This window comes from Mus caroli, chromosome 7 (genome assembly GCF_900094665.2).
Source record: "Mus caroli chromosome 7, CAROLI_EIJ_v1.1, whole genome shotgun sequence".
Lineage (NCBI taxonomy): Eukaryota > Metazoa > Chordata > Mammalia > Rodentia > Muridae > Mus > Mus caroli.
The window spans coordinates 137,305,298-137,318,431 of NC_034576.1; the positions used below are offsets into that span (position 1 = coordinate 137,305,298).

The 13,134-nt window shown below is 46.2% G+C and overlaps 1 protein-coding gene and 1 non-coding gene across 2 annotated transcripts in view; one reads left to right on the top strand and one right to left on the bottom strand.

Annotated features, from left to right (window-relative positions):
• Positions 1-13,134, top strand: part of Dock1 (dedicator of cytokinesis 1) — a 497,315-nt gene that overhangs the window by 452,872 nt on the left and 31,309 nt on the right. The window contains exons 39-43 of the mRNA XM_021168435.2: positions 5,059-5,148; positions 5,927-6,031; positions 9,922-10,063; positions 10,185-10,263; positions 12,372-12,456. Coding sequence (XP_021024094.1) covers positions 5,059-5,148; positions 5,927-6,031; positions 9,922-10,063; positions 10,185-10,263; positions 12,372-12,456 — 501 coding nt within the window. The remainder of the gene's footprint in view (positions 1-5,058; positions 5,149-5,926; positions 6,032-9,921; positions 10,064-10,184; positions 10,264-12,371; positions 12,457-13,134) is intronic.
• On the bottom strand, positions 3,606-3,734 carry LOC115031644. Its single transcript, XR_003837313.1, has one exon. It is a non-coding gene; the product is annotated as a small nucleolar RNA SNORA17 (small nucleolar RNA).

Sequence of the window (13,134 nt, forward strand, 5' to 3'; positions counted from 1 at the left end):
GAGAGAGAGAGAGAGAGAGAGAGAGAGAGAGAGAGAGAGAGAGAGCGCTCCTTGACTGCCACTCTCAGTCTTGACACTGAGAAAGCTGTTTTATGAGAAAAGAAAGTTTTCTGGGCTGGGTGCAGGGCTTAGAGAAACGGGGAGATCCAGGACCAAGGAGGACAGTAAAGATCACCATCTCAGGAAAGGGGGGGAACGTATCCCTCAGGGAAGAGGACAGAGGCCAAATGTGCTTCCCCACCTCCCCCAGACAACGGCTAACATTTCCCCAGATACCATAAACTGGATTAAAGACCTCAGATCAGAAAATAAAGTTGTCTGCGAATCCAGGCATTTTCATTTGGGGCTGTTCAAGCCTGCTAAGCCTGTAGCTCTTGTAAGAATGGAACTGAGCCCGAGTTCAGTCACCAAAGGTCAAAGCGATTCTTTTCCTGAGACAATCTAAATCTAGATCATATTGAATCTGCTTCCTCTGGTGCTGAAATATTTTCCTCAGCGTTCGTGTTGGAAGTATGAACTGCCCACACTCCCTATAGAGCCCTGGTCCAATTAAAAATAGATGAAAATCGGCCCAGTGTGGAATCCTTTAACACAAGTGGAGGGGCATGGACGGGGCGGGGGGGGGGGGGCTTATATATTTATAGAAAATCTGATTGGAAACACAACCATGAAACCTCAGGGTGAGCAAGAACAGATATTTACTCGAGACCTATATTTCTTTTAAAAACAATTACTTGGCTGCGTATCTAAAGTTCCTCATCTGTCATTTAGGATCAAGACAGATTAAGCTTTTGCTCGGGAATGAGCAGCTGAGAGAAGGTATATTCACTTACAGAAACTAAGGAACAATGGGCTAAAGGAGACCTACACGGAGCGGCAATGTTGTCTTTGAAGTGGAAATCTACTAAGGGAGGCATGGGTCAGTGGTGCCTAGAAGGAGCATTACAGTGGAGAGTGTTCTGAGAATGTGAACTCAGGCTCTGGAAGAGGACACGAAAGGTCTAGAGAGGCAGATGTGGATACACAGAGAATGTAAAAGAATATCAGACCAAAGAGAGCAGTGTGAAGTGACTCCTTGACCCAGGGTCCCTGTCTCCTCCTCTATTCCTCTTTCAGGCCAGTCTACCTTATCTGAAGCCCACAACGAACCTACTTTTACTTTGCTCTTCCGAGTATTAAAAATACAATCCATAATTCAGAGTCACCTTTTTATTTTCTTACCAAGAATACCCAGTGGTGTTGGACATAATGGCACACTGCTATCATCTCAGAACTTGGGAGATAGAGGCAGAAGAATCAGGAGTTCAAAACCATCCTCTTCTATATAGTGAACTGGAGGACCCCGTCTCAGAATACCCACGATGAGAGAAAGGGGGATGGTTTATAAAGCAGTAGTAGTAAGGCTGCTACCCTTTACTACCGTTCCTCATGTTGTGGTGACCCCCCCACCATCACCACCACGTTATTTTGTTGCTACTTCATAACTAATTTTGCTACTGTCATGAGTTATGATATAATATGGGACCCCCCGAAAGGGTCTGAGCCACAGCTTGAGAAACACCAATTAAGTTCTTGTCAGGGAGACATTCCCCCAGCAGGTCTTCATCTTTTTTTTTTCCTTAAACTTTTAATTGATTCTTTGTGAATTTCATATCAGGTCCCCAATCCCACTTGTTCTCCCTTCCCCTCCTAACTCACCCTCCTTGCAACATTCCCTCCAACAGAGGGGGGAAACTCATTGTGGAAGCTGTAGTATGTCCCACAACAGACCCTTTTGTCCACACTTCTTTGCTTGCAAATATTCATTGCAATGACTTGCTGGTCTGGTATGAGGCCTCTGGCTTCTGCTACTCTATCAGTACTGGAAGCTCCCTGGAACTCTTCTCAGACACCTTATGGTTGCCTGTGTCCTAGAGATCCTGGAGTTTGGGATCTATCTGTAGGACCTGCCCCTTTATGCTTTACATCAGGTCACTGATAGGGTAGAAACTGGGATAGGCCAACTCAAAGCCCTGGATCTGGACCTGAGGGTTATCTGAGCTGGTCCTGCCCTCAGGGTCAGCTTGCCAGCCATCCCCTGCTACCAAAGCCAGCTCTACCCTGCTGCCCAGGTGAGGTGCAGAGTCTGCTCCCCTGAGTGTTTGTATCTGGTGAAGGACATGGCCAGTTCTTTCAGTCTCATGACCCTGGGGGCAGCTCTCCTGCCTGTCATAAATGGCACAGGATGAGGAAGGGGAGGAGGGCATCTCTCCCTTACCCTTGTCACCGACCTGGAGACAAGAGACAGAACAGGCTCTCTTATACTCATGCCCTCCGGCTGGCTCACCAACATACAACTCCCACATCTGGGGCCAGCTCAGATGTACCAGGGAAGGTACAGGGGCAGCTCTCCTGCTCTCATGACCCCAGGATCGGCTCTCCCACCTGGTAGGTGGCCAGGGGCAAGAGTGAGGGAGTTTATCTCCCTTGCCCACACTGCCCCACAACAGAAAAGTTGAGGGGCCAGCTCTCTCATGCTCACACCCTTAAGGAAATTCACCAATGCCCTACCATCAAGGTCAGCTCTACTGTGCTGCCCAAATGAGGTACAGGGCTCTGCTCTCATGGCCCCATCTGGGCCAACTCTCCCACCTGGGGGTCATCTCTTCCTCTCTTCCTTGCCTACATCACCACAAGACAGCAAGTGCTGAGGCCAGCTCTCCTAAACCCTTAGACCAGCACAACCCCTCCCCTCCAAGGCTCAGCTCTACTGCGCTGTCCAGGCGAGGTGTAAATGTGCAGCTGGTGAGAGGTAGGGCCCTTTCTCCTACTCTTATGGTCTCAGGGCCTATTTTCCCACCTGCCACAGACAGTGAGGGTCAAGGGGGAGAAGCATATCTCTTCTTCATCCATGCCATATGAGATATCAGTGGTAGGGCCAGCTTTCCCATGATGTCTAGGTAAGGGGCATAGGGCCAGTTCTACACAGCCCTCAGACATCAACGTGTCTGTAGATGGCAACCTAGACCAGGGACATCTGCCTGGTCTTTGATAACAGACTCCTGCTACTGCATGGCCACAATCTCAGACACGGGCCCCAGTGGAACCACAAGTCAGGACACACACACACACATACACATGCACACACACAGGTGGCATCACTGGCTACTCACATCAGGCTCTTCCTCACTACCCTCGGGTCTTCAGTTCTACCTCTCTTCATTGTACCACATCCTTCTGCTTCTCTTTCTCCTCCATTCTTCCACCATTTGCTCATCTTAGCAGCTCCTGGGGTCTCTGAGTGTCTGCGATCATCTCAGACATAGTCTCAGGAGTGCTCTGATCTATTCTGCTCATGCACTATGATGCCAGGCAGGGGTCATCTCAGAGTAGTTCCTTGTCTGGACCCCATGGTGCCAGTCTAGTGGTCACCTTAGGCTTGCACCTTGCCTGGTCTGCCCTAGTGGCCTCTTGTGAGGGTCCTCTGTCTCAGGCTCACTCCCACCTAGGGCCTGAAGTCCCAGGTAGGGTGCTTCTAGTTTCTGGCTTTCTTCCCATCCTGGGAACCTGTCTGGGCCTGTCTGGTACCAGGCTAATGGTAATCTCAGGCTTGCTTTTTTTCAGGGAGTGTTAGGCTACTTATCATTCAGATGTTCCCAGGTCAGAACACTGAGCATAGACATAGCCTCTCTCCTCCCTGCTACTACTGACTCACATGTGACAGCAGCCATACCTGCAATGTCTCTAGGGGCAGGAGTCCTCATCTTTTCCCAGCTACTGGTAGGCAGGAATGATTAGCCCCCAGGAATATATAGTGCTGTGATCTCTTAGGGATGATAGCACTGTGGAAATATAGGGACATGAGGCTCGGGTTAGTTTGTTAGAAATTGTCGGAACTTTAGTTTCCTGTCCGCCTCCTGTTCTGTGTACTGAGCCTTGAGGAATAGGTAGCTAGGTCCTCAGCTTTCATCTGAGTGACACCCAGCCCTTGCACTTGGGGGAAATACAATCTGAGGAGAAAAGACAACCATATTCCAGTTTTAATACATTAAAGAAAGTTCTGGGTCACTGAAGTCCAAAGAAGGAGAGTGGGCAGCAAGTGGGATCCAAATGTCCCATGCTTCTCAGGCAGTTCATCTTTCCCAAGGAGGAGTCAGGACTAGCATCAAACTACTATGTTCAAACTTTATCCACATTAAAAAAATGCTGCTGCTGCTGTTGTTGTTGCTGCTGCTGCTGCTCTTGCTGCTGCTGCTGCTAATGATGATGATGACAGCGATGGTGATGGCAGTGATGATGATAGTGCTAAGAGCTGGAGTGATGACTTATCCATTAAGAGTGCGTTCTGTTCTTGCAGGGTCCCAAGTTTGGTTCCCAGCACCCACCCTGGACACCTTACAACAGCCTATAACTCCATCACCTCTCACTTCAAAGGACACTGGCACTTGTGTGTGTGTGTGTGTGTGTGTGTACAAAATAAATTAGTAAAATAAAATAAGTAAAAGTTTAATCCATGTTTTTAAAAGTAAGCTACTTGCAGAAGCATCTTCAAGCCACTTGCCATAGAAAAATCCCCTTTTCAAATACTGGCAGGATTTGCATCTGCAAAAAGCAAGAAAAAGCAAGCATGCTGAAGCTTTGGCAGTGTGCATTCTGGAACCTGATGGCTATGCAGTGAGAACATTTGGGAAGTCGCCACATAGTAGATGTTCCTCACTATGCAACTTCACCCTGTGGTGTCTCTTCCCTGGCTCCTAGGCTGCCCTAACAGATGGTCCTTGGCGGCCATTGCTGGCAGCAGGAGAGTGGGAACGAGTGATGCTGGACCAGCAGACGACCATGCCAGGGAAGAGGTGGTGTGATGAATGAGCCTCGGGTTGAGCACTTTAGTCAAGACTGCAGGTCCTGAGCCCAAAGCTGGAACCTCTAGAAAACACTCGTACATTTCCTGCATGATTCCCCAGCGTGCCTGTTAATCTCCTGTATTTCTGGATGTTTCGTTGTAAATAATGATTTTCCTGTTTGGCTTGATGCGTGACTCATGCTTGGATCTCTCTCTCTTCTCTGTGTCACTCACAGATGTGGGAGGAGGCCATCGCCCTGGGCAAGGAACTTGCAGAGCAGTACGAAACAGAGATGTTTGATTATGAGCAGCTCAGTGAATTGCTGGTCAGTCCTTGCTTGGGTTTGGGGTTGGGTTTTTAACTTAGATTTCCCATTTAGGTTTCCTGTTGAGACCCACCTCAGATGTTCTCTTGGCTTTGTTCTGTCCCTTCTGTATTGTCTTGGGAAATGGCTCTCCTTTATTGGCCGGTTGATTCCAGCCTATGAAAATGTACTCTTTATTCTCAAGTAGGCCAAGAAGTTAAACCTGGTATCAGTAATGCATAACAGGTGCTTACGTCCTAAGTGTAGGGGTCTTGGCAGCCCAGAGTCTCTGAGAGTCTCAGCTAGTTTAAAGCGCTCACCCTTCCCACAAGAGAGGAGACGGAGAGGTGGTGGCCAGAACCTTTCCAGCCATGACATCCTCTAAGATTTTAGTTACTGCCTTCTCAGCCATGCCATAATCTACATTCATTCATTCATTCATTCATTCATTCATTCATTTAGTGTGCAGCAGGCCACGTTTATGACCAAGTGTTTGCCTATGATTTAGAGCAGAATAAGTCTGTCCTTCAAATTCTCCCAGTGTCTGCTCTATCCCTTTTTTTAAAAGCAGTAGAGCGCAGAGAAATAACTTCCTTGGATTATTGAAAATACCCTCAACAGACAACTAGCGACCAAGTGTGGCCTGTTTAGGTTACCTTGCTGTACAACTTGAAAAATAATGTCCAAATTGAGATTCATCCAGGTACAGGCCCCAGGCTCCCAAGAAGAATTCAGAAGGGTGGGTGGGTGCTCCAATGCTCTGTGCAACCCTGAAATGAGTTTTCATTTTACATTCCAGAAAAAACAGGCACAATTTTATGAGAACATTGTGAAGGTGATAAGACCCAAGCCAGACTATTTTGCTGTTGGCTACTATGGGCAAGGGTTTCCGTCATTCCTTCGGGTAAGTTTGATCTTCTTGCTCTGAACCAGCGTCACTCGCTCAGGAGAGAGACACCTTCCGGTCTTAGTGCTTTATAGAGCAGAGTCAGATGTTGTCTCTGGGATGCCAGAGAGGGACGAAAAATATTTAATTACATGAGGACTCTGGATACATTTAGAGATTTTGTGTTATTTTTTTTCCTGAATGAACTCTTCTCAAAGATTTGTATATGTGTTTAGTTGTGTTGAAATATACGTAGCAAACCAGAGAGATGGCTCAGTAGGCAGAGCACTTGGCCAAAGTGCGAGGACCCAAGTTCAGATCCCCAGAACCTATACAAAGCCAGATTCAATGGCACATATCCACAAAGCCAGTACTCTACCAAAAGATAGGATGTAGATCCAGGAGACCCTCTGGAAGCTCATAGGCCAGCTAGTCTGGTATATATAGCAATAAACAACAAAGGGGCCCTGCCTCAAACAAAGTACAGGATATTAACCAATACTCATGGCTCCTCTGATCTCCATAAACACTCTGTGGAATGCGTGCACATTTTATAAAAACTTTAGTGTCTTTATGTGTGCCCCACATGTATGAATCTCAAGGAAAGAAAGATTAACCTTGGGCTTGACACACTCATGCTCATGGGGTGTTAGAGTCTGGGGCCCAGGCACAGAGTCCCCCTGTGATACAGGGGCCACCAACCATGGCTATAGTTATCTAGCTCCACTAGCAAGGCAGCAGCCTGACTGAGCGTGAGATGGAATGCCCCCCAGGGGCACACTGCCATACAGTCTGAAGCACTGGCGACTGCCGGCTCCAGGGACCGTCCTGGGTCACTTCCACCATCAAAGGACAGAATATAAAGTAAGACTAAAGAGTTTAAAGCTCTTGATTAATATTGAGCTGACTTCCCCGACACACCTGAATAACTCTGTGGGGCTGTAGCAATATATCCATTACGCTTCACAGATCGCCTGGCAGGGGTCAGCCTGACAATGACATTACCAGTTACCAAAAAGTGGGCGGAATGTTTAGCAACATCAAGCTGCTGAAGAGAGCAGACGCTGAGCTATCTGCCTCTCCCCTTGGCACTGTTTCTCTCCATAAATCGGGCTCATTGCTTTTTTGCATTCTTATTAATATTTATCATTCTCACAAGGAATAAATATCTCTGACTCTATGTACATTTCCTCCATTTTCATGTTTGGAAGGAGTACTGCAGAATGCAAAATAATGGACATTTCTGGAAAATATTATTAGTGTTTTTCGTCTATAACTCTAGTGTTTTTCTATTAAAGCCTTTATGTGTTTTTATTATTGTGCCTTCTTCGAGGGTAAAGCTTAATAAATGCATGCTACTTTCTGAGTGGTCTGCTCTCTAGTAAATCTTACGGCATTCCTGAAATGTTTGGCTTCCTAGAGCCTCACAGGAGGCCCAGACTCTGTATTTATATTTCTAATTAAGACTACATATTACTTTCCTTTCTGCTTGACATTTTTCTTCCAGAAAAAAATAGGGCATTTTTTTTTCTTCCATAATGATGTTTCAAGCCATACCTAAGCACAAAGCAGGGGAGAAAAATCTAATCCTTAAACTGTTACTTCCTTTGTAATTTGTTAAACTGCAGAATAAATTGGGACTTGGAAGGGGGATCGTTCAGGTTGGTTTGCATTGTTATAACAAAACACCTTAAGACTGGGTAATTTATAAACAACCAAAAGTTTTTGCTCATAGATCTGGAGGCTGTGAAGTCCAGGGCAAGGGACCAGTTGACTCTGTGTCTGATGAGACCCTTTAGGGTAGGAGAAGAAAAATTCTGGAGACCTTAGCGGAGCTAGTTCATTCCTAACACACACAACTACCCAGCAGCCATTACACTGGTGACTGTATCTCAGAGTTTAAAGGGTAGAAGGATGGCAGGGTCCTTCAAGCCACAGTAAGGGCAGGTGTCTCCCCTTATCTCTGTGACAGCATGCCAATTGGATAAGTTTTTACTAATGGCTGAGTCAACACAGATCTATGAGTGTGTGGCAAAATGCTGTTACCTCTGTCCCTCTCTTCTCCTCTCACTCCATCTTCCTCCTTCTCACTGCCACCAACCCATATCTGTCCATGGACAGCTACTGATAAGGCAGGGCTTCACCTAGCATCACTAGCTGATGCAGACAAGTCTTCCAGTAGATAGCAGAAGCACAGGAAAGGACTAGGCAGTTGGAGAGGCGGCAGCCTTCAAATGACAGCAGTGATGTCATGTTGTAGCCGCTGACCCCTGTTTGTGACTGAGATGACATGCCGAACTCTCTGGTCCTTGAAGAGATCTGTTATAGATCTCAGGACCCTTCCTTCCAGATGTATGTAGTGTGGCTGCTCAAACCCACAGAGAGGGTTTGTAAGGGGAGTGTCAATTCACCTATGCACATACCAGAGCTACCTGTACTGGCCTATGCTAACCGCTTCCAGTGGAATCTAGATTGGAGAACATCACTTGAAAATGACAAAAGCCAGTCCTAAGAACTGCGTACGCCTCGTAGTTGCTGAGTAACTACAGAGCTCATCCTGCCAGAAGGAAGTCCTACCATCCACTCATTTCTAGGCCTCAGGAAGGCTAGGAGTTCAGGGTCTTCCTGTTTGGCCAGGGTCCCCTGCTGACCTCCATCTCTGCTGACCTCCATGTGACCATAGACCATCAGGATCTGAGGACCTCCCCTTGGTCCTGTGCAGAGCTGTATTCTTTTTTGGCAGAGGAATGATGACTTAATTAGGGCTACCACGGGGAGGCAGCTGCCACTGGCCGCTGGGTTCTCATGCCAGCCCTTTCCCGTGTCTAGGTAGCCAATCAACACAGGACCCAATTCACATGAGAGAAACATAAAAACTAATTAATTTTATATAGACATATGGATTTTCACAAGAGAATATATTCCAACTATATGACCAGAGTTGACAGAGCAATGAATTAACAAAATAAAAGCAAGACAGACAACGGGATAGAAACTTCTGGGGATGTTACTGACAGAAATAGGTAGGTGGTGATTCAGGTTACAGTGGAGTATGAAAGGCTCCCCTAGTAAGAATCCGTTTACTTCCTTCAAAATGAAAGTAGAGGCTAATAGATGTGTTGGCACACGCCTTTAATCCTAGCATTCGGGAGGCAGAGGCAAGAGGTCAGCCTGGTCTATACAGTGAGTTCCAGGACAGACAAAACTACATAATAGAAACTCTGTCTCAAAAAAAAAAAAAAAAAANAAAAGAAAAGAAAAGAAAAAAAGAGGAGAAAGAGGCTGAGCAACTCCTATAGTGGCTACAGTCCCATGGGGGAAATTTGGCTTTAAATAATTATATTCCAGTCAGCATATTCTTAAGTCCTCCGCATTCACCTGAGAAGAAAAACAAATACCATTGTCCACACACACTGGCTAGTTAACCCTGTGTGAACATGTGTGGGACTCCTGTGCCTTGCTTGGTTACGTACTGCATGTATTTATATAATAATAGAACTTAATTGCCCACTTGTGTGTGTTCATGTGCCGTGGTGTGGCTGTGGAGGTCAGAGGACAACTTGTGGGAGTCACTTCTTCTTGTACCATGAGGGTCAGGCTTGGCTTACAAGGACCTTCACCTGCTAAGCCATCCTGCTGCCCACCTTCACAGGTTTGTAATGAGTCCTTCTTATTAAGAGTAAAGCTCACAGTGAGTGTTCAGCGGGATGAAGTTTGGTGCTCTCGATGAGAGAGGACAGTTGTTAGTTATTCTTAAATGCAGTGATTTCAAAAGGAAAAACAAACTGTCCGAAACAAGCAACAAACAAACAAAACTGTCAAACATATCTGAAGACCAGCATTCTGTGTGTGAGCTTTTCTCGGCCCTCCACCCTGTGCTGTTATTTAACAAAGGTCACTGTCTCCAGGGGAAAGTGTTCATTTACCGAGGCAAAGAATATGAGCGACGGGAAGATTTTGAAGCTCGGCTATTAACTCAGTTTCCAAATGCTGAAAAAATGAAGACGACGTCTCCACCTGGCGATGACATTAAGACTTCTCCCGGCCAGTGTATCCTTTAAGGCAGCAGGAGGGCCATTCATGGGATCATGGGTGCGCTGGTGCACACAGGGAGCAGGACTTCTCTTGGTTGTCATGTGTGCTGCCATCTTCCTTCACCCTCTTTCCTCAGACATCCAGTGCTTCACAGTGAAGCCCAAGCTAGACTTACCTCCAAAATTTCACCGGCCGGTGTCTGAACAGATTGTAAGGTAACCACGCTAATTTTCTTACCAATAAGAGGCAGCAAGATAAGCTGGGCATGGTGGCACACGCCTTTAATCCCAGCACTCAGGAGGCAGAGGCAGGAGAATTTCTGAGTTCGAGGCTAGCCTGGTCTACAAAGTGAGTTCCAGGACAACCAGAGCTATACAGAGAAACCCTGTCTCAAAAAAAAAAAAAAAAAAAAAAAAAAAAAGGCAGCAATATGCTGACGGTGGGTCTCTTGCTAATCAGTCTACCTTTTGAAGGGTAGGTAGACTTTAAACTTTGAAGAACATGCTAGATGTTTCTTCTACCCTCTCCCAAGAACAAGGAAAGCTAGTGATTTCTGGCACCCACCAAAAGGAAAGAAAGTTATTAGAGGGGCGTTCAGGATTATTTTTCCAGGGTCTGCAAAGATGAAACCCAGAAGGAAGGAAGTAGGCCTTGGGTCTCCTTAGAGACCATACATTCAGGGTAGGATACCCAACAGTGTTCAAGGCCAACCCTCACCCTATCCTGTGGAGAAACAGAGTCATTGCCTTTTATGATATGGAAGCAGAGATTGGAGTATTTGCTCCTCAGTAAGATACAAAGCAATCCTTTTGCACTGGTTAGAGGAATCATTCCTTTGGTAAAGCACTGACTGTAAACATTTCGACCTCAGTTTTACCCCCAGTACCCATCATTATAAACAAACAAACCAACGGAAACCACCAGGTAGGATGCTTTATGCTTTAACCCAGAAATGGCAAAGTGGGAAGCCAAGACTGCGGAGACCCTGTAAACTCATTGGTCAGCAAGCAGAGCTACTGGGTGAAGTTCCAGGCTATTGAGACCTTGTCTCAAACAGAAAGTGGAAGGTGCCTGAAAGACCATGCCAAGGGTGGTCCTCTGACCTCTACATGCACACCCCTCTCCCCCCCCCCAAATGATCACACAGACAGAGTCATGCAGTGGCATTTAAACTCCACATATCCCAGTGGGGCTCAGCTCACACACCAGTGCTAAGGTGCAACTGACTGGGGGGGGGGGTGCGGGGAGGGTCTGTAGAGTAGCTCCCTGCAGGCTCTTTGCTGTGGTGAATCATCTCTTTGATCTCTGTGCTCATGGGAACTGCAGCCTCTTTGAGGCCTGCTCCTCCTCTGGTGTGTTTGTTCCACATCCTGGAGTTCCATGGACCCTTTAGCCTTTCATCACTGTTGCTTTGGAAGTCATGGAAACAATCTAGGGCTGCCTTTCAGTGGTTGAGTATGTTCTTGGAAATGCAGCAATAGGCAAAGAGAATCACAAAGCTGCTCACATGGCTTTGTGAACCTTCTTTCCTGGGGAGAGAATTAAGTCGAGTACAAGCGCATGCACACAGGCCACTTCTTAGTGGTAAGGAAGACAGACAACAAGCTGTATACAACCCTGCGGGAATACCACTTTGCTAAATCTACATCTCAAAACTCTGAAATTAGAGTGAATGGCACCCTTCTTTTTTTTTTTAAACATACACACTGTCAATTCCTCTAGATAAATTGACTGTTAATTTATTCTGTTAGCTGGGGCAGAGGCAGGTAGATCTTTGGATGTTTAAGGCCAGCCTTGTCTATATAACAAGGTACAAGCCAGGCAGGGCTGCATAATGACACACTGCCTTAAAAAACTATACATACACACATGCATACATACATACATACATACATGCATGCATACATATGTGGTACATATATGTAGTTTTATTATTTAATATAGATCACATATATCACTAAATTATATATATTTATATCACTAAAACCACACATTATTGTTTTTTATAAGCAGTGCGCATATCTGTGGAATCCACAGGCACTTTGTCTCTCCTTCACTTCACCTTGCCAAGCCTGTGCCCAGTCCACCTTACTCAGCATCTCTTCTCCCCTGAGGGCTGCCAGAGACAGAGAGGAGGCAAAAGTCTCCAGTCATTTTTTCTACCTGCAGCAATGTCCCTCCAGGAGCTGCTAAGGAAGGAGGCAAGGCTGTGGCTTGGGTATACTTTCTGAGATGTGTTCTGAACAGGACCTCCCTCCCCCAAATCTAACAGCAAACTGGCACTTTTCAGGTTAAAAGTCTAATGATTTGTCTGTCTCTACAGTTTTTACAGGGTGAATGAGGTACAGCGATTTGAGTATTCACGGCCCATCCGGAAAGGAGAGAAAAACCCAGACAATGAATTTGCGGTAATTAAAAAACATATCCACCATAACAATGCCCCAAAATCCTTACCTATTCCTCCAGCCATAGAAAGGCCAGGAAAACACATCACCACAGGCCACCGTGGACAGTGTTAAATGTCCCTGTACATTGCACGCAGACATCCTAAGCATTACATTCCAGACTGAGCAAAGCTAGTAGCATTTTACAGAGCTTGTCATCGAGATAGCTGAGACAGGAAATAATGGACCAATGGCATTAGGGCATTGGGTATTCCCTTCTAGTGAATGTAAAATAATAATAATTAGTCTTATCCCCATCTAGCTTCAACCGAATGAGACTCAAACTAGGATTTATTTACTCGGCTCTGTGCAATTATGAGGATATAACCCCTAATCTAATCCTCTAACACCAGTCTCAGTGCTCAGAACTCCAGAGGCTAATTTGGCCTTGGTGACAATGACAATCAGGTGAGGCCAGTACCAGGCCTCCCTTGTAACTCATCACACTGCAGCAGGATTCTCACTGCCATTCTGGACTGGGTGATCCTCTGTGGGGCCACACCATGCACCTCCAACCTGAACCCAGTATCATCTCCCTGGTCAGGACAACCAGTCAGAGCTCTAGACACTGCTAGGTATTCCTTCATTTTTGCAGCCACCACAATAACCCTGGAAATAGTAACACACACACACACACACACA